This window comes from Brassica napus, chromosome A3 (genome assembly GCF_020379485.1).
Source record: "Brassica napus cultivar Da-Ae chromosome A3, Da-Ae, whole genome shotgun sequence".
NCBI classification, from domain to species: domain Eukaryota; kingdom Viridiplantae; phylum Streptophyta; class Magnoliopsida; order Brassicales; family Brassicaceae; genus Brassica; species Brassica napus.
In genome coordinates, this window is record NC_063436.1 from 3,210,015 (window position 1) to 3,230,114 (window position 20,100).

The 20,100-nt window shown below is 39.8% G+C and overlaps 8 protein-coding genes and 1 non-coding gene across 10 annotated transcripts; 6 read left to right on the top strand and 3 right to left on the bottom strand.

Moving 5' to 3' along the window:
• Positions 1-692: 692 nt before the first annotated feature.
• On the bottom strand, positions 693-2,823 carry LOC106386222 (syntaxin-21). Its single transcript, XM_013826098.3, has 7 exons — positions 2,505-2,823; positions 2,255-2,348; positions 2,017-2,153; positions 1,713-1,787; positions 1,270-1,427; positions 1,075-1,175; positions 693-972 (listed from the first exon to the last, which is right to left on the bottom strand). Exons 1-7 carry the CDS (start codon positions 2,702-2,704, stop codon positions 907-909), a joined length of 831 nt encoding a protein of 276 aa, XP_013681552.2. The 5' UTR covers positions 2,705-2,823; the 3' UTR covers positions 693-906.
• Positions 2,824-3,389: 566 nt separating this feature from the next.
• Positions 3,390-5,643, top strand: LOC125594895 (binding partner of ACD11 1-like). Its single transcript, XM_048770894.1, has 5 exons — positions 3,390-3,585; positions 3,999-4,102; positions 4,236-4,302; positions 4,610-4,684; positions 4,916-5,643. The coding sequence occupies exons 1-5, from the start codon at positions 3,580-3,582 to the stop codon at positions 5,447-5,449; spliced, it is 786 nt and encodes a 261-aa protein (XP_048626851.1). The 5' UTR covers positions 3,390-3,579; the 3' UTR covers positions 5,450-5,643.
• Positions 5,644-6,300: 657 nt separating this feature from the next.
• LOC106386229 (external alternative NAD(P)H-ubiquinone oxidoreductase B4, mitochondrial-like) lies at positions 6,301-8,991 on the top strand. Its single transcript, XM_013826105.3, has 4 exons — positions 6,301-6,553; positions 6,816-7,860; positions 8,170-8,430; positions 8,509-8,991. Exons 1-4 carry the CDS (start codon positions 6,465-6,467, stop codon positions 8,836-8,838), a joined length of 1,725 nt encoding a protein of 574 aa, XP_013681559.2. The 5' UTR covers positions 6,301-6,464; the 3' UTR covers positions 8,839-8,991.
• A 374-nt stretch (positions 8,992-9,365) lies between these two features.
• On the top strand, positions 9,366-12,244 carry LOC125594899 (AP-5 complex subunit mu). Of its 2 annotated transcripts, XM_048770904.1 has the most exons (8): positions 9,366-9,530; positions 9,598-10,050; positions 10,131-10,414; positions 10,486-11,357; positions 11,441-11,497; positions 11,570-11,617; positions 11,711-11,811; positions 11,928-12,244. In XM_048770904.1, exons 1-7 carry the CDS (start codon positions 9,463-9,465, stop codon positions 11,774-11,776), a joined length of 1,848 nt encoding a protein of 615 aa, XP_048626861.1. In that variant the 5' UTR covers positions 9,366-9,462; the 3' UTR covers positions 11,777-11,811; positions 11,928-12,244. The 2 variants fall into 2 exon arrangements, with proteins under 2 accessions (XP_048626861.1, XP_048626858.1); XM_048770901.1 differs by having other exon boundaries at positions 11,711-12,244.
• Positions 12,012-13,397, bottom strand: LOC125594909 (peptidyl-tRNA hydrolase 2, mitochondrial-like). Its single transcript, XM_048770907.1, has 3 exons — positions 13,224-13,397; positions 13,050-13,108; positions 12,012-12,911 (listed from the first exon to the last, which is right to left on the bottom strand). Exons 1-3 carry the CDS (start codon positions 13,395-13,397, stop codon positions 12,824-12,826), a joined length of 321 nt encoding a protein of 106 aa, XP_048626864.1. The 3' UTR covers positions 12,012-12,823.
• Positions 13,398-13,477: 80 nt separating this feature from the next.
• On the top strand, positions 13,478-13,549 carry TRNAP-AGG. The gene has a single exon. It is a non-coding gene; the product is annotated as a tRNA-Pro (tRNA).
• Positions 13,550-13,871: 322 nt separating this feature from the next.
• LOC125594928 (TOM1-like protein 1) lies at positions 13,872-16,188 on the top strand. Its single transcript, XM_048770922.1, has 4 exons — positions 13,872-14,079; positions 14,618-15,161; positions 15,244-15,507; positions 15,582-16,188. Exons 2-4 carry the CDS (start codon positions 14,637-14,639, stop codon positions 16,011-16,013), a joined length of 1,221 nt encoding a protein of 406 aa, XP_048626879.1. The 5' UTR covers positions 13,872-14,079; positions 14,618-14,636; the 3' UTR covers positions 16,014-16,188.
• A 235-nt stretch (positions 16,189-16,423) lies between these two features.
• Positions 16,424-19,135, top strand: LOC125594917 (probable arabinosyltransferase ARAD1). Its single transcript, XM_048770917.1, has 9 exons — positions 16,424-16,915; positions 16,983-17,156; positions 17,445-17,602; positions 17,686-17,833; positions 17,965-18,080; positions 18,164-18,302; positions 18,429-18,539; positions 18,671-18,739; positions 18,895-19,135. Exons 1-9 carry the CDS (start codon positions 16,475-16,477, stop codon positions 19,033-19,035), a joined length of 1,497 nt encoding a protein of 498 aa, XP_048626874.1. The 5' UTR covers positions 16,424-16,474; the 3' UTR covers positions 19,036-19,135.
• LOC125594933 (centromere protein V-like) lies at positions 19,098-19,967 on the bottom strand. The gene is made up of 2 exons (XM_048770928.1): positions 19,849-19,967; positions 19,098-19,761 (listed from the first exon to the last, which is right to left on the bottom strand). The coding sequence occupies exon 2, from the start codon at positions 19,747-19,749 to the stop codon at positions 19,339-19,341; it is 411 nt and encodes a 136-aa protein (XP_048626885.1). The 5' UTR covers positions 19,750-19,761; positions 19,849-19,967; the 3' UTR covers positions 19,098-19,338.
• Positions 19,968-20,100: the final 133 nt, after the last annotated feature.

Below are 20,100 nucleotides of genomic sequence, written 5' to 3' on the forward strand. Positions count from 1 at the left end.
CGGGTAATTATATTATATGAAAAATATATATTATGTTTACATTGTTATAATTTTTGAATAATAATTAAAATTTTAATTTTAGTTTCAAATAGTTGGATAATCAAAAAAACTTCAGTATATATTTTTAGAAAATATGTGAGATTAGAAATAGTTTAACAACGTAAACCTTAGTCATTACAAAGATTTCTCTTACAGAAAAACAATATTATAATTAATTTAATTAGTTTTAGAATTACTTTATATTTTATTTCCGTTGATGAAATACAATGGTTTGATGGATGGACACGTGTCGCTCTAGTTTCACTATTTGACGAAGTATATAAATTATATTTTATATGTAAAGAAGATAGATAGCTTCAGACACTGGCCAAAAAAATAGATTCAGACACTTTAGGGGACTATATGGTTATATGGTCATTCATGTTCTATCTAAGAATATTTCTATTGTGGGTTATTTTTGAAGTTGGAGCTTATTCTTGTTCTAATAAATCTTTATATGGATTAATCTTATTTTTACTTTTATGCGGTAAAAACGGTAAAAGGTCAAAACAATTCCAACTTTTTAATAATGCTAGGTATTTTTTTAATCAATCTAAACTCAAATGTTAATTTTTTTTCTCTTAAGTCACCCTAAAATCAATACAACTAACAAAACATGTTGATCTGGCAAATATAAAACAAAGGAGGAAATATATCAGACTATATATGTTTATTATATATTTTGCTATAACGATCTTTAAGATGGATTAACACATACAACACTCACGATTAGAAATAAGATTCAATTCGATTACATGGGAAAGACAAATGGAGTATAAAGAATCTGTACAATAGTTTATATCTTTAATGAGCAATTTGTATAGTTTTCGTCCTCTCTGTCTTCGCTTGATGCTTGGAGTTTGATGCTCAGACCAAGACAACGATGATGACAATGAGCAGAACAATCCCAAAAATGAGAATAAGAAGGCATGTCTGCATCAAAAGTAAACCATATGGGAACTTAGCTTTAGCTGCTAAAAATAAGGAATCATTGAATTGAATAATCGAGAAGAGAGCCTATGTCTTGGTGTGTACCAAAGATGAGTTTGCTCTTTGAGTTTTAGCCGCTTTTCTGAGTTGAGCAGTGGCTTGTGAAGTTGCAGCTTGTGAGTTATCAATGTTAGAGCTGATGTCATCTGCCATATAGACATTAAGGTGTTTCTTAGTTTCTAAAGAAGCAAAAGGAGATAGGGAAAGTGTACGGTTTATGGTTGTTGGAGAGTTACTTACCGATCATGACTCCTTGATCGTTCACTAAAACAGCTAGATCTTTGAAGATTTCGTTCACTTCACCAATCTGTTGTTGAATCTCTCTAATTCCTTGCTCTCTTTCCTCAATGATTGCCTCGTTGAATGTTATCTCGTTATCTAGAAACACTACTTCTTGCCTGTAATGAGAATAATAAGAAGTTAATAAAGCACGTCAGTGCAAGATATGAGTTAACACAACATGCTCAAACATAGAAGATCGTTTCAATTGGGTTTCATGGCCATAACAAGCTTAGAAACTTATATTAACCTAATTTTAAGCTTATATCAGCAATTAAGGCTAGAGTCTCATTAAGGAACAAAAGAAAACTACATGCCTGACTCAGATTTAGGTAGTGTTTATGCTAAAAAGATGATAAAGTGAAACAATGTGCTGTAGAATACAATCAAAATATACTCCTCACCTTCTTGATTGTAGAAGAAGAGTTTGCTGCTGGGAGGTCCTTAAAGATTCAGTATCCAGTTCTTGTGCATTATAACTGCACGGGGTAACATAACAATGAAGCATGTGTAAGTAGGGTTCAAATTCCACAAACTATCAGTAACAATCCCAAGTTAAAGCTTTCTGAACACACACACTACAATAACCAAGCCCATCATTTGTATAAAACAACAAATAACAAGAAGATTCATTTAAGATGAGCTTCTGTTTCCTAACAGGAACTAAAACCCAGCTGGTCAAAGTAGAATTAACATGAGTTTACCAACCTGGTAGGTATATCTATAGTGACAACAGGAGTATATGTAATTTCTCTTTCAGCAGCAAGTCTCTGAGCTTTCTGAAACTCTTTGAGAACTGCTTGGAAATCTTTGGCCAGTTTAGCATCCGCAATCTTCTTAATTGGCTGCGAGAGAACACAAACATAAACATATAATTAGCATAACATCATCTGTAGATAAACAAACTGGCCACACAACACTTAGCAAGCAACAAGCATTTGCTTACACTAGCTGCTCCATGAAGATCGGCTTCGCTAGCTTCTTTGAGTTTAGCTGAAGTATTTTTCACCAGTTCTGATATCTGTAACCTTGTCTTTTGCCTGCCAACAAAAAAAGAATCCAACTTTATAAGACAATTCCAGAAAAAAAACTTCAAAACAATTAAAAATCATATTTTTATTCTATAATTCAGAGCAAAATCAAAAACCCTAATTAACATTGAGAATTAAGAAAACAGGGGAAGTAGTACTACTGACAGCTTATCTCGCAAATCGAGAGTATCCTTAGGGGTTCCGATGGAATTAACGAGGCGGAAGAAGGAATTGAGAGCCGTGCTGATCCTGAATATCCCGGCGGCTACCTCCTGCGATGGATCCCCACGAGACGGAGGTCTCTTCTGCCTCCCACGATTAGGCTGCTGAAATCGAGAGCCAGCTTCGAGATCTTGGAAACTCATCCTCTTCTTTTCTCTCGAAGGGAACAAAACAAAGACGACGAAGATGGGAAGAGTTTGGTATTAAGTCGAAATTTATTGTTTTTTTTTTTAAATGAATAAAATGATTTTATCTCATGTGTTCCGTGTGAATATGGTGGTGGAGGGAAATTATTTAATACGAGAGCTGCGGGACACGTCATTGCGAAGGAAGGATCCTTGCGCTGTCGTAGTTGACCCAAATTGAATTGAAACTCGGACGGTTTAAACCGGATGGATTCAATCTCCAGCTATACCAAACCGAATGACACCAAGCTTAGTCAAACTTGTGGTAGTTTAACATTAAGCCCAATGTTAAGAAGATAAGGCCCGTTATAATACCAAAATAAAAAAATTCACATACCCAAAAGTCCACACAATTTGGAAAAATAACAAGAAGCATTTAAATTTGAAAATTTAAGGTAAGAAAATGCTATATTTTTATTAATATACTAAAATATTTATCAATTATTGAATTAATAAATTTAATACCATAACTTTTATAAAACAATTGTAGTGAGACAATCTTAATGCTTCAATTTCTAACATTTTTATTTGAGATGAAAAAAAGCGATTAAAACAGAGGTGTTAAAAAGGAAAGTTGAAGTATTAATTGAATTTTGATGAAAATATTATGAATTGTTGAAAATTAATTTATTAGGAGTACTAAAATAGGATTAAATGGCGTAACGCAATCCCACACACGTCGTAGGTGTGCGTGCGGTGTCATAAAAACCAAAGAACACTCTTCCCTTCTCGAAGCGCGTTTCGGTTTTAAGGCCGATCTCTTGAGAATCTGCGTTTCAGAAAGCAAATCACAACCTCTCTTCCCCAGCTACGGAGATCAACATCATCCATCCATGGCGGTTTGTTCTTCACTTCCTTTTGATGCATATAATAATATCTTATCCGTGAAATAATATATTGCCTTCCCTTTCCCTTACCGTTGAAATGATTGGTTGCTGATTCGTTGTTACTTTCTGTAATCGAATTGATTCCCGTCTGTATATGGATTTGTCATTTAGAATGTTTAGCTTCTGCTTACTCATGTTTCATTCTTGCATGATTCAACTGCATTGTGTGTGTCTTGTTCTCTGTTTTTTTTTTTTAATAATTAATGAAGAAATGGAAGGCAGTTTCTAGGCAACTAGTTTTGATCCTTAGATGAATGTTTTTACCCTTGTGGGAATTTTAGACAAAAAAAAAATAATTCTTTAACACGCATTGAATTGTTTTTGTTAATGATTATATAATCCCTTTAATTATTTGTTAATGACAGATAAGGTCAGTGAAAGTTGGCAACCTCTCCTCAGGAGCAACGGAGCATGATATCAAAGAGTTCTTCTCTTTTTCTGGTGAAGTTGAAAGCATTGACATCCAAGGGTTAGTCATTGCCTACAGCTTTCGTTCTTTGAGATAGTGGTGGTGAAATTAAAAACCATTTGAAAGAAATAAAGCTATCTCTCAGTAAATAATTTTTCTTCTTTTTTTTTTGTTTTCATGTTTTGACAAGCAGTAACGAGCATAGTGCTTATGTCACATTCAAAGATCCTCAAGGAGCTGAGACCGCTGTGCTCTTATCTGTGGGTTCACTTTCCTTCCCCCTTAACATCCCTCCTCGTCACATAATACATTACATGTAGCTTTATGCTAAGTTCAGTATGACTGTTAGTCTAGTAACCAATACATGACTTTCTTGTTAGCATTTAAACCTTCATTTTATATGGTAAAAAACACTCAAGAGTTGCTTTCACTGTTCTGTCCTCATGGAATCCACTCTGTATCTAGAGTAGAGAATCACAATCAAAATTAGTTTTTTTATAACTTGCAAAAAAATGGAACATTTGTAGTTGAAGTCATCATACTAACAACTAGGGATGTTTGTTTCAGGGTGCGAGTATTGCCGATCAATCAGTCATCATTGAGATGGCTCCTGACTACACTCCACCTACTGCCCCTCATGCTGTAATGTCTTCCTTCCATCTTGAGCATATATATTGATTTTTTTTTCCTATTCCATTTAATAGGAACAAGAAACCATTTCCGTTGATGTTTCATTGATTAATTGTAATAACTTGCAAAAATGTATACGTCACAAATCTGTGATTTTGGTAGATATATCGAGTGAGTTGGTCCTCACTCCTCAACACTCTTAGTAGCAATCTCTAGAGGTTTTAACTTGTTTTTATTTCACAGGAAACACAGAGCGGTGGTGTCGGAGGCGCCGCAGAATCAGTTGTCCAGAAGGCAGAGGATGTTGTGAGCAGCATGTTAGCAAAGGGTTTCATCCTCGGGAAAGACGCTGTCGGAAGAGCAAAAGCTTTTGACGAGAAACTCGGTTTCACTTCAACTGCAACAGCAGGAGTCGCTTCCATAGACCAAAAAATCGGTCTAAGCCAAAAGTTCACAGCTGGTACGAGCTTGGTGAACGACAAGATCAAGGAGGTGGACCAAAGCTTCCAGGTTTCAGAGAGGACCAAGTCAGCATTTGCCTCTGCGGAACAGACGGTTAGCAGTGCAGGAACCGCGGTGATGAAGAACCGTTATGTGTTAACCGGTGTGAGCTGGGCCGCAGGAGCGTTCAACAGAGTTGCTAAAGCGGCTGGAGAGGTTAGTCAGAAAACAAAAGAAAAGGTTGAAGCAGAGCAACCGTCACAACCGTCAGAGTCGGATCAGCAACCACCGGAAGGGTATGCTCCGATTCATTCGTCTGAATACTCCAAGAACTAAATCTCATTACAGTGATAAGGTTTCGTTTTTATACTTTTCTGGTTAGTTTCTTTGATATGAAAAAAAATGTGAACTTGGTTTATGTCTTTTGGATGTAACATAAAATGTATGCTTGGATGTTCTCTATTATTACTAACATAAAAACTAAGCTATGCATGTGATTAATCTCTGAAATACAATTTATATTCCTAAAAGTATTAGTTATATTTAATTTAATCATCTAACATTACTTTCATCATATCTGATGCATCAGCCACTATTGTAGCTTGGTAAAAGATTTGAGGCCAGAAGCCATATGGGGAGAGTTTCTTGATTCAGGGTCACAACATGCAATACACATGCCTATGCTTCTTAATACTTAACTTAAACATGGCTCTTCTCTGGAAAATGCATATCCATTCCATGCTTCTTCTTTGTTGCGATACTCATCTCATTGTTTGTGACACACATGTTAGTTATTCTATTAAAAAAATACAAAATATTTTCGGTCGGTATACACAAATTTAATGTATTTAATGTACATACATAAACTTGGACGAATACAATTTTTGAAAAAGTTAAAATATCATAAAACTATTTTTTAAAAATCATAACTTTGACTGAGGGTTGAACCTAGTAAAAATATTATAATTACTAGTTTAAAGAATTCAAACATTGTTGAATTAAAAAAAAAGTCAGCCTAAAAAAGAAAGAAACTGCCGTTTATTTATTGGGCCTCCCGTTTCCTTTTTTCTTGGGGGAAAAATATTTTTTTGGGGTCAACAAACGAGAATAATATTAAATGATATATTCCATTTTACTTGGGCGCTACTCCAATTTTTCCTCTTAGCTGTCTTTCCTTACTTTGCTTTAGGTGTGTGTGTCTCCGCCAGCTTCTCTATAACCTAAAAGCGTAGCCTTTATAGTTTCCTTTCTTTGCATTCACATTCGCACAGCCTCCTCTCTTCCAATATTCTTGTAAAGCTCTCTCCTTTATATATTCTGGAGGCTGATAAAAATTTGCTGAAACATCATCATGAGTTCCCATAGCTTCTCCAAGAGAGCTTACAGCTTCTTCAAAACTTACCCTTCTGCTGCCAAGCTCCTTCTCCTCAGTACCTGCAGGTCTCTCCTCTAGATCTACATCACTACTCCATTCTTCTTCTATGAACATTAATGTATTATTATTTTTTCAGCAAAATATAAATATTAATGTATATATGTATGAATATTATAGTCTTCTGTATAGACGAACGTCTCTCAAATATATGTTAGTTCAGATCCAGTTTTTTTTAGTAACGTATAGTTCATTAGATCTTTCTCTGAGAGTTTCATGTCGTTTTACTCTCTAACCGTTGTCGTTTCATGTATTGTCTTTTTTTTGCAGCGGTGGAGGTTTACTAGTGTACTCAGACTCGAATCCACTGAAGCGTACATTAACCGCAGATGGCCAAGAAACCAAGAAGAAGAAAGTGGTCGTTCTCGGGAGCGGCTGGGGCGGCTACAGCTTCTTGAGCTACCTAAACAACCCCAACTACGACGTCCAAGTCGTCTCTCCTCGCAACTTCTTCCTCTTCACTCCTCTCCTGCCGAGCGTCACCAACGGCACCGTAGAAGCCCGAAGCATCGTGGAGCCCATCCGCGGCCTTATGCGCAAGAAAGGGTTCGAGTACACCGAGGCAGAGTGCGTCAAGATCGATGCATCTAACAAGAAGATCCTCTGCAGGTCCAAGGACGGTGCCTCTAAGGACGCAAAGGAGTTTGACATGGACTACGACATTCTAGTGGTAGCTGTTGGTGCCAAGCCTAACACGTTCAACACCCCTGGAGTTGAGGAAAATGCTCATTTTTTAAAGGAAGCTGAGGATGCTCTCAAGATTCGTCAGTCGGTTATCAACTCTTTCGAGAGAGCGTCTCTTCCTGATTTGACCGAAGAAGAGAGGAAAAAGATTCTGCATTTCGTTGTGGTCGGTGGTGGGCCCACCGGTGTCGAGTTCTCAGCCGAGCTTCATGACTTCTTGGTCGAGGACGTGGCTAAAATATACCCGAAGGTGCAAGAGTTTACGAGGATCACTCTTCTTGAAGCAGGAGACCACATTCTCAACATGTTTGATAAGAGGATCACTGCTTTTGCTGAGGAGAAGTTCCAGAGAGACGGTATTGATTTGAAGACGAAGAACATGGTTGTGGGAGTGACTGCTGATGAGATATCTACCAAGGAGATAGCAACTGGTAGAATTGTCTCTGAGCCTTATGGTATGGTTGTGTGGTCTACGGGGATTGGGATACGTCCTGTCATCAAGGAGTTTATGCATCAGATTGGTCAGGGTCAGAGGCGTGTCTTGGCGACTGATGAGTGGCTTAGAGTGGAGGGATGTGACAGTGTCTATGCTTTGGGTGATACTGCAACCATTAACCAACGCAGAGTCATGGTAACGTTTTAACACCTTGAGATTATAGTAGATTATTTTAATATTAATTTGATTATGTTATTAAATTTAATTGACAACAAACTGAGATTAGACCACTTGCATAAAACATTTGTTCTCATAGTATCTATTGGAGTTCTTTAAATAAGAACCTCTATTCATATTTTTCTCTACTTTTTAATGTAAACTCTTTATATTTAAGTTGAGATACCCATTGAGAACTTTTCAATGTGAATATATAAGCACCATGTATTAAATGATGAGTGGTTTTTTTCAGAATTTAATCTAGTTTTGTTGCCTTGTGTTAAACAGGAAGATATAGCTGCAATTTTCAGCAAAGCAGACAAGGGAGAGACAGGAACATTGAACAAGAAAGAGTTCAAAAGCGTGGTGAAAGACATTTGCCAGAGGTACCCTCAGGTGGAGCTTTACTTGAAGAAGAAGAAACTGAGAAACATTGCAAACTTGCTCAAGAGTGCTAACGGCGATGACACTGAGGTCAACATCGAAACGTTTAAGCAAGCACTCTCAGAGGTTGATACTCAGATGAAGAATCTTCCAGCAACTGCACAGGTAAAAAGCTTTCTTCTAGAACAAGTAAACTGACTTAGATGTTGAATATATTGTTCTGATTCTTGATGATGATAACAGGTTGCGTCACAGCAAGGGAAGTATCTTGCGAAGTGCTTCAACAAAATGGAGAAGTGTGAGAAGAAGCCAGAGGGTCCATTGAGGTTCAGAGGAGAAGGTAGGCACAGGTTCCAGCCGTTTAGGTACAGACATTTTGGATCGTTTGCTCCGTTGGGAGGGGAACAGACAGCAGCTGAACTTCCAGGGGATTGGGTCTCCATTGGTCACAGCAGCCAGTGGCTTTGGTACTCTGTCTACGCTAGCAAACTGGTGAGCTGGCGCACAAGGTCGCTGGTGGTGTCTGACTGGGTTCGACGCTTCATCTTTGGCCGTGACTCCAGCAGCATCTAAGCTTTTTTGCATCTCCCAAACTTTTTTGTTTCTCTTTCAAGATTTTGCATGATGTCCTAAATGTTCTTTTACTGTTTTTTTTTGGGAGCTCATGATTATTACAATGTCACAAACTTAAGATGACAAGTGGAATCCATGTCTTAGCATTAAGCATCTGAACACAATCTTGTCGTAAATAATGATTCAAACAGAGAGTTCTCACACTAACTATTCGACATTCATGCCTACTCATTCATTCCTTGGGCTTCAAAAACTCATTACACACTCTCCGTTCCTTCTAATTTAGCAACCCTCTGGATAAATAATCCTTACGTGTAGAACAAGAAACCCACTGTAGTCAGGGCTATTTTACTCAGACTAGGGTTTACTATCGTTTCGCAGCAAACAAAGGAATTAGACATGAAGCAATTGATGTTGCTTCTTGGGCCGTAAGAAGGCCCGTCTATTTTAGACCCAGCCACAATAGATGTGTTTCAATCCACCCGGTCTAGTATATTTTATTAAACCGGAATAATCCAAACCAAAATAATTAAAATCAAAAACCGATTTGAATCTCCGTCGTCGTCGTCTTCATCTTCTCCACCAAAATCAGCAGCACACCCAGAAAGGTTCTCCACTTCAATCATGCCATCTGGCTGCAGTATCAGAGCTCTCTGGATACTCAACAACCACGACACTGTTGTATTCTCCAGGTTTGTAATTTTATATATTATCGGTCAATTTCATTCTTCTAACATCTCTAATTCAAAAACAAATCAGGAGGTTTCCGGTCGTGGAGAAGCGGTGGCGTTCCGCCTTCAAGACGGAAAACGAAAGCACCGATCCTCCTCGGCTTCCCACCGATCAACAACTCGCCGTATCTTTTGCTCGAAGAAAGAGACGGGAAGGCTCAAGTCGAGGATACGGCTTACGTGTATCTCAATCCACAAAAGGATCAGACTCCTGGGTCGATGATCCCATCACTCGTCACATCATCAGCCTTTCCTTATCCGAAGATGATGATAACGAATCTAACGAAAACGATGATACGAATATTCTCTGGCCTATTGTGATTCACACCAAAGCTCTTTATCACATCCTCGTCTTGCCTTTAGTTGAGCCAAGGGAGATGAAAGACTTTGTGAACTTATCTAATAGATCTGATTGTGGATCAGCTGTTGGTGAAGATCTGAGTTTATCTTCTCTCTTGCTTAACATGTCATCCATCACTGGGTGGGTGCACTTATGACATCTCCTGTGTCTCTAGACAAAGAGTTTCAGTTGTGTCTTAATTCCCACACTTATGTTTGTAGGGCTTTGATGGTGGCTCATTCGTTTGGTGACATCGTCTCCGGTGATACGGCTGAGCCTGAGGTTGTTGTAGCAGCTTCACCATCAGTTGGAGGATTGTTTGATTCACTAACTGGAAGCATTGGTATCTCAACGAGGCCAAGACCTGTAGCTGCTGCACCCGTTGCAGCTTCTTCTTCCTCCTCTGGTTCCTCTATAACCGGAGCTGCGGCATCAGATGCTCCCAGAGGAGGACTACTTGACAAAGATCTACTTAGAAACTTCATCGCTAGTGCTATGCCCTTTGGTTCGTACTAGAATCTCTTTGTCTTATACTAAACCATTTGTTTCATGACATCTTTTAAATCAATGTTGCAGGAACACCATTAGACCTCAGCCTTTCTAATATCTTTGCTATGAAAGCAAATGGCTTTTCCTCTGCTGAGCCTCCTCACCAAGACCTTAAGCAACCAGCGTGGAAGCCGTACTTGTACAAAGGGAAGCAGAGGCTGTTATTCACAATCCATGAGACTATCAACGCTGCAATGTACGACCGAGATGAGATTCCCGACAGTGTATCTGTGGCAGGACAGATAAACTGCCGGGCAGAGCTTGAAGGACTGCCTGACGTGTCCTTTCCTCTAGCGGGGCTGAGTAAAGCCCGGATCGACTCTATATCTTTCCATCCCTGCGCGCAAGTCCCAGCGCACGGGATCGACAAGCAGAACATTGTGTTCCAGCCTCCGTTGGGTAACTTTGTTCTCATGAGGTACCAGGCGGGTTGTGGGCTTGGACCACCAGTGAAAGGGTTCTATCAGCTATCGATGGTCTCAGAGGACGAAGGTGCGTTTCTCTTCAAGGTGGGACTCATGGAAGGGTACAAGAGTCCTCTGTCAATGGAGTTTTGCACTATTACTATGCCCTTTCCGCGGAGACGGATTGTGGCGTTTGATGGGACTCCTTCAGCTGGGACTGTGGTGACTACAGAACACTCTGTTGAGTGGAGGGTTGTGGGCAGTGGGCGTAGTCTCTCTGGAAAAAGCCTTGAGGCAACTTTCCCTGGGACAATTAAGTTTAGTCCATTGAAGAGTAGGAGGAGAGGAGACGGAGATGATGATGAAGAGAATGACGGTGAGGGTACAGAGAATGTGGTGAACGTGGAGGACGTTTTGGTGCAGAAAATGAACAAGGATCTCCCAGCGGTTGAGATGGAGGAACCTTTCTGCTGGCAAGCCTATGACTACGCTAAGGTATGTGTATGGCTTTTGTTTCTTCCTTTTGAAACCTTCTGGACTTGGTTGTTGTTGTTTCAAATCTGTGTTATGGTTTACAGGTCTCGTTCAAGATTGTGGGGGCATCTGTATCTCGAATGTCCATCGACACAAAATCGGTAAGCTTGTTAGGTGATTAGTTTACAAGGGTTGGTTCTATATGATCATTGCCTCCCTTTTGTTTTTGCTAGGTCAATATCTACCCAACCACAAAGTCACCAGTAGAGTATTCTGCTCAGGTAAGTAGGACACAAGGAAATGTTTGAACCCAAGATTTGAGAAATTATAAAGTCTATATATGTGTTTAACTGCATTGTATGTGCGTATAACAGGTGACATCTGGGGATTATATATTGTGGAACACATTGGGGAAGGCTCCATCAGCAGCCGCTGTGTAATTCGCCAAGTCTCGACCTCAGTTCACTGAGAGAGTGTGAGATTTGATTTGTTTGCTTGTGTTGATCATCATATGATAAATGCGTGTGAAGCATTGATGGTCCTATTTTTTGCTGCGGAAGTGAATCTGTGTATTGTTGTTGTGTTCCTCAGAAAAAGAAGATGAGTGTTTTATTCTGACATGGAACATGTGTGATATTAAGCCAATAAAGTCATGTGTGCAAATGCGTTGATATGGTTTTCTGATTGCTTGAGCGAGTTTCCAGCGTCAAGCAGAGGTTATGAAAGCGTCGCAGCAACGTAATACAGAGGTTCCAGATTCAAGAACGATCCCTTGTTAAGGTACAAGAAAATGATTGAGAAGGATTTGTGGTTATAGACCTCGTGTAGATAACTTAAAGCAATTTTTTGTAAAAAAAATTACAGAATAACACTCTGTTTATCTTCCAGTAAAACAAGATGTTACAATTGTTTAATGAAGCAAAATACTAGCGCCTGGAATGCCATTAGAACTTCTGCTACCTCTAATGCAAAACCAGGAAATCATTGATATCACCATTGGTTAATCAATCTGATCCTGGAGAGAACAAAATCTAAATGTTGGGGGAAAATGCTTTAAAATGGGATTTTTCATCATCATCATCATCATCAAGAATGAGTATACACAGCACTTCAAATTTCTCACAGCTTTCATCATCATCAAGAATGGAGTTCATGTCTCTTCCTTGTGCTTGGTGCATCTGAGAGATCGGGTTGAAGCTGCTATAGAAGCTTTAGTCCACCTGATACTTCATCAACAACTTGGACTGGTCCTGCAGCAGTAACAACCCTTATAAGTCTTCGAATGTTGTACTAAGAAAAGCTGATAAAATCCGATAAACAAATTATGCTAGCAAGATCTCTATTGCCCCCATAGAACGTTGCGGATCCAATTCTTTTAGCTTACATTTTCATACGTTGGATTCTTGTGAGCTATAAAATCAAAACAGGGTGAAGGACAAGCACCAAGGGGCCAGTAAAGTCTTTGCAACTCTCAAACTCATATATTATTATCCATCAAAGTCTTTAAATTTCAGTAACATGAACTGGATCAAAAAAATAACAACTCGCCAAGAATAGCCATAACTGTCCTTGAATCTGAACCCCAAAAAAAAGAAGTATATTAGATTCGCATTTTAGCAGAAAAAAAAAAGATTACAGAGGAGATTTCTCCTTAGTAGTTTACTAGCAAGCACCAAGGGTTAATAACTTGGATAGGGGGAGCAGTCTCCTCACCTGCATTGTGCTGCAATCTTCCCTTTGCCCATTTTAAGATCATTCCTCACTACCAAAACCTTACGGACAAAACACACACACACATAATAAAAGAGCTCAAACTCAACATTTTTTTTTGTTACGATTAGAGGTAAAGAGGTAAGAGAGAGAGAGACATTTATGTAGTAAAGGTACCATTTTGAAATCATCTAGAATATCAGCGAGTTTCTCGATCTCGGGAGGATCCTTTGAAACCAATTTGTTGTTAATAGCAGCTCCATCAACAGCAGGAGGTTTGGAACGACGAGTGCCAATGCAGAATCCAAGTGCCGCTCCAACAATAAGGGAGCTCAACCACGTCAAATCCATCGCTGGTACCTTCTATATCCTACCAAAGCCGGACGATTTACGTAGATGAAAATATAAAAAGAGAGACAGTTCAACAAAATGGGCGTTTGGTCTAGTGGTATGATTCTCGCTTAGGGTGCGAGAGGTCCCGAGTTCAATTCTCGGAACGCCCCTATTTTTTTATTTGTCTATCTATTTTGGTGTCAAAAGAAAAAAAAAGGAAAGAGAACGGCTTTGAAGATAAATCTTTATTTTTCTGTTTTTTCACATTTATTTATTAATATAATAATATGATGACGTTGATATATAAAAATTTTCTCTATGGATTTGCGCCATTTTAAATCATGAAAATCCAATAATAATTTTGTAAGATTTTTCATTAATCATCAATCTACATAATTAATGATAAAATCATTTTTTTGGAATTGAATCTCAAATTTGTTAGATTATTACTCTATAAAAAATATATATATATTTGGGCAATAATGTTAACGTAAAGGAGGAGGAAGGGGATAAAGAAAAAGGAGGGCATAAAGATATATTCCCGTGACCAAACACTACGCATTCTCTTCCCTTGTTTAGAATTAGTCCGGCGTCAACTGTATTGACTTGTCTCCTCCCTCTCTAGTCTCCTTCCTTCTCGTTGCCAGAATCGATCATTTCCAGCTTTCTCATTCTTCTTAGCTTCGGATCCGTAGCCAAGGTAGAAACTCGTGTTCCCTCTACTTGCGATTTCGCTGTTTTCTTTTGTCTTACTGTTTTCATGTTTGATCGCATGTACTGCGTTTCTTTAATATAATTGGCGGTCTTATGATCAGTGTGGATTTTGATTTTTTCTCTTCTTTCGAACCGTCGATTTTGCATCGAATTGAGTTATTTCTCACCGAACCCTAATTGATTTTAGACTTGTGTGTAAAAAAATCTGGTTAAACCCAGTTTTGTACTCGTCCTCCTTGTTTAACTTAATGAATAATTTTAGGTCAGGCCACACACATATATATATATATATATATATATATATATATATTTAGTTTCTTGTTCCAGGGTCTTAGTAAAGTTTTTCTTTTGGTACGTGTATGTTGTTTGATGTGGTCTAAGTGATTGAGGATAGCATCATGCCTGTTTCCTTGCTTGTTACTGTTTAGTCTTATTGGAACATAGTGAAAAGCATGTATAACTTGATGTTTCAGCTTTTTGCTTCCAGTGTTTGAGGTTTTGGGCATTATGTGTTCCATTTACAGGTTTTGAGTATCAGCCAAGATGAATAGTGACAATCTCATGGATAAAGTTACCGCCTTTGGTGAGCGCCTCAAGATCGGAGGCTCAGAAGTGAGCAACAAGATCACCGCCGGTGTGAGCTCCATGAGCTTGAAAATGAAGGAGCTTTTCCAAGGCCCAAACCCAACTGACAAAATAGTTGAGGACGCTACTTCGGAGAATCTAGAGGAGCCTGACTGGGATATGAATCTGGAGATATGTGACATGATTAATCAAGAGACGATCAACAGCGTTGATTTGATCCGTGGGATTAAGAAGAGGATCATGATGACGAAGCAGCCGAGGGTTCAGTACCTCGCCTTGGTTTTGCTTGAGACGTGTGTTAAGAACTGTGAGAAGGCGTTCTCTGAGGTGGCGGCTGAGAGAGTCCTTGATGAGATGGTTAGGGTGGTTGATGATCCGCAGACGGTTGTGAATAATAGGAACAAGGCTTTGATGTTGATTGAAGCTTGGGGAGAATCGACCAGTGAGCTTCGTTACCTACCAGTTTTCGAAGAGACTTACAAGGTAAACTGTGACCTGGTTCATTAATCATTACTATCAAGTCTTAGTGTTTTTTTTGTCTTATACGTTTGTTCATGTGTCATAGAGCTTAAAGGCGAGAGGTATTCGTTTCCCTGGACGAGACAACGAGAGCTTGGCACCTATCTTCACCCCTGCTCGGTCAGCTCCAGCACCAGAGGTGAATGCTGAACCTCCTCAGCATGCGCGTGAGCCTGAGCGTGTTCAGTATAATGCTCCTGTGAGAAGCTTTACCGCTGAGCAGACAAAGGAAGCTTTCGATATAGCAAGGAACAGCATTGAACTTCTTTCCACGGTTCTTTCATCTTCTCCTCAACAAGATGCTCTACAGGTAATCCTAATGAGTGTAGGCATCATTTGAATTTGAATATCCGCTACATATGTTTAACTCTGTGGATTTTGCAGGATGACTTAACAACGACACTTGTACAACAGTGTCGTCAGTCTCAAACCACTGTCCAAAGAATCATCGAAACAGCAGGTGAAGACGAGGCTCTTCTCTTTGAAGCCTTGAATGTTAACGACGAGCTTGTGAAGACTCTGTCCAAGTACGAGGAGATGAACAGACCCTCTGCACCGCTAACTGCACCTGAACCAGCCATGATTCCCGTTTCTGAAGAGCCTGATGACTCTCCACTTCATGGAAAAGAAGAGTCTCTGGTCAGAAAATCGTCGAGTACACGAGCTTCGATCCATGGAGGTGGTGGGAGTGGGGACGACATGATGGATGATCTCGACGAGATGATATTTGGCAAGAAGAGTGGCGGTCACGGCGGTGATTCTTCCACCGATAAGCAGCAGTCTTCGTCTAAGAATGATGATCTCATTCGATTCTGAGATGGTTTTAACTTTTTAGCAAAACTGTGTTTGTGGATTTGGTGTTTAATTGATGATGTGGGACAAGTTTCAGTGTAAGTAAGAGCTGTGTTTGGGGATCTCTTTGGACGTATGTATGTGTTGGGTTTATAAAGAAGAGAGTTGTTATGAGACAATAATAGATTGGTTTCTACCATCTTTTCGATCTATTGTTGGTTTAGGCTTTGAGATTTCCATTTTCCGTCGGTCATTTCCGGTTTCAATTCTTTCTTAAATCGGTTTTGGTTTGATGTTACACTTTTCGATTTGGTTTCGGGTAAGTATCAAGAACCGGTTTATATATGAAAAGCTTGGTTATAGTTTGGATCCGACTTTGATTCCGGTTTGGTTTGGTTCGATCGTCACTTTTTTTCCCCACTAACACTCTCATCATCTTCCACATTTGAGTAATCGAAATTCAAATCGAAGAATCAGATCTCGCAATGGTTGGCAAACAGCAGAATCATTCTTCCCCCAGATTCAGATCTAAATCTCCAATCCTCACACTCTCACTCTTCTCCTTATCTCTACTCGTCATCGTCTACACCTTCTCTCCCTCCGTTTCCTATCCGAACCCGTCGCACAAAACAGAGACCTCCTTCGTTGCCTCCCTTGAGCAACTTTTGATCCACAGAGCGCCGATGCTTACGTCACAAGTTAGAGACGACACGGTGCGTGGCGAGAGTGATGATGATGATCTGAGAAAGCTCGATTCGATGGTGTCTGAGAGCCCGGGATACCCTACCGGGTTTCCGGTTAAGGTCTACATCTACGAGATGCCAAAGAAGTTCACTTTCGATCTCCTCTGGTTGTTTCACAACACTTACAAAGAGACCTCCAACGCCACCTCTAACGGTAGCCCTGTGCATCGCCTCATCGAACAGGTACTATCTTTGATTTGACTATCTTCACTTTGTGACTTTCCCCCACTAAAAGTTTCTAACTTTGCAGCATTCTATTGATTATTGGCTCTGGGCCGATCTGATCTCTCCTGAATCCCAACGGCGTTTGAAAAGTGTCGTGAGAGTTGATCAGCAGCAAGATGCAGACTTTTTCTATGTTCCGTTCTTCACCACAATCAGCTTCTTCTTGTTGGAGAAGCAGCAATGCAAAGCACTCTATCGGGTGTGAGTGAGCTTCCTTATTATCAATGTTTCTAAAAATCGTTAGGCTGGTGGTTAGGCCTCTTATTGAGTAATATTGTTCAGGCTGCCTATTTTCTTAAAACACTGGTTATTTTATTTTGTAAGTGTTGTGAAATAACCAATTTATTCAGTTTAGAAATAAAAATTGTTTAGCTCACACCCAATTTGCCAATTGGCGCTCGCCTAGAGTTATTAGTATATATTTCTAACAACAGAACTAGTTTTTTCGTTTTATAACATGTTTTTGAACTCTTTTGTCTCAATGTAGGAAGCATTGAAGTGGGTCACTGATCAGCCTGCTTGGAAAAGATCTGAGGGAAGGGATCATATCTTTCCTATTCACCATCCCTGGTCTTTCAAGACGGTTCGTAAATTTGTGAAGAACGCTATCTGGCTTTTACCGGACATGGACTCCACTGGGAACTGGTGAGACTAGATTTTCTTTCTTTTAAATTGAGTTGTGAGTCGTGTAGTCTGCTATCTCTTGGCTTATGCTTTGACCTTAACAGGTATAAGCCTGGGCAAGTATCATTAGAGAAAGACCTAGTTCTTCCTTATGTTCCCAATGTTGATAGATGCGATGCTAAATGCTTGTCGGAAAGTGCACCAATGAGGACCACACTTCTTTTTTTCCGAGGACGGCTTAAGAGGAATGCTGTAAGACTCATGCGATCTCTGCCTTAAACCTGAACTTGTCTTAACTTTATTAGTATTGGAGAGCTTCCATTCCTCTGCTTTGTCTTATCAATCATATCTCTCATGTGTTGGCTACTAAACTGTTGTCTTAGGGAGGCAAAATACGTGCCAAGCTTGGTGCAGAACTAAGTGGTGTCAAGGATGTAATCATCACTGAGGGGACTGCCGGCGAGGGAGGGAAATTGGCAGCTCAGGACGGCATGCGTAGGTATAATCTAGCTTGCTTCCTAAACCCTTTAGATGCGAGTATATATTGATGTTTTTTTCCTAACTGCGTATGCTTTGCTGCAGGTCTTTATTCTGTCTGTGTCCTGCTGGTGACACACCATCCTCGGCAAGATTGTTTGACGCCATTGTCAGTGGCTGTATACCTGTTATAGTCAGTGACGAGTTAGAACTTCCTTTTGAAGGAATACTTGATTACAGGAAGGTATATGTCAAAGCAAAACCTATTACATTGATGCTTTAAGTTTCTACCACATTGTTTATGAGTTTGTCTATTTATGTAGCAAAGTCAGTAACTATCTTCGTCGCCCTCATTTATTTTTCGTCTCAGGTTGCTGTGATTGTTTCTTCTAGTGATGCAATACAACCAGGGTGGCTTGTGAATCATCTGAGAAGCCTTATACCCTCCGACGTCAAGAAATTCCAGAATAGTCTTGCTCAAGTAAGTCTTCCACAGCTCTGGTTTTCAAAACGACACGAACCTACTTTCATAATTTGCCTTACACGCATAAGTGTCCCATTCTCATTATTAGATCCTTTTAAAGTAGTATGGTTATTTTCATCTTTTGTCAGTACTCGCGGCATTTCATATATTCCAGCCCTGCTCAGCCATTAGGCCCAGAGGATTTGACATGGAGAATGGTATGTACCTACCTACCAGAGGATATTGTTTACACCCTTTTGCCTTTGATCTCTCATCAGAAACTAGAAAAATCGGTGTAGAACTTGGTGCAATGTCAAAAAAATCTAGGATTGAGAAAAGATTGATTGTTTTTGTTGCAAATTTGCTATGTCAGATAGCAGGAAAGCTGGTGAACATCAGGCTCCACACGAGGAGATCACAACGGGTGGTGAAAGGATCCAGGAGTATATGCAGATGCGATTGCTGGAGACCTAACTCTACAGCCTCCAATCCTCTGAGTCCTCTCTTGCCTTAACACCCATCACTCCACTTCACATTTTTAGTCTTGCATGTAGCCTGGATATGTATGTATACCACTTTACATTGCTTACTATTTTATATAATTATATGCTCTAGCTTCGCAGCCTAGCAACATAAACAAACCACGAACAAGTCACATGGATATGATGAACATAGGTATCTACAGGTTATAGATTTGAACAACACTCAAAACATAAAAAAAAACTTAGATTTTCCAATTTGTTTCCCCCCCTCAATCCTCATGCTTTAAGCTTCTTTCTTCCTGATCACAAGTCATTACAATCTTGAGTTGACTTCATCATGACTCTTTGGAGAACGAGGCAATACCGGTCTCTTTGTGCGACTTTTCCCAGTTTAGACCATCATAGGTTCTAATCTCGACGTGGTCCAGTGTCCCTGGCTTGACACACTTAACCGTGACTGCGATGCCATCGGGGTTAGACCTCGGGATATAAAAGGATGTGATCCCACAGACCTTGCAGAAAGTATGCTTCGCCGTGTGAGTCCCAAAAGTGTAAGTGGTGATGAAATCTTTGGAATCATCGAGAAGCTCAAAGTCGCCTGAAGGAACAATGAAATGAACGTTGCCTCTCATGGAACAGTCTGTGCAGTTGCAGCTCCATGCCACCACTCTTCTTGATGCTTTCACTCTCCATTTGATTTTCCCACAATGGCATCCTCCTTCATGAAGTACCAACTCTGATTCCATTGCTAGTTCTTCCTATAAAATTGATACTTTTAGCAAGAAAGCAACTCGGATCTGTAGAGACCTGATCAAAATAAACGTAAAAAGTAAACAGATTCGAACCAGATGTTTGTCTGCTCGTGATCGATGAAGATATTGAAGTTACAGTTGTGTCTGAAGTCTACGCCTCTTTCATTTTCTTCGAGGAAGTGTGTGTCAACGAAGTTGAACAAGTTAGGAATCGACGCGCGTTTGTTTCGTTCTTTTAATGTTACTCAGGGATTTTGTCTGCGTGTCCTCGACGTGCCAGTTGTGCGAGTGAGATTTATTTTCATCCCAACCACGTGCTGTCTATTATCAGCTGCACGTGCGCAG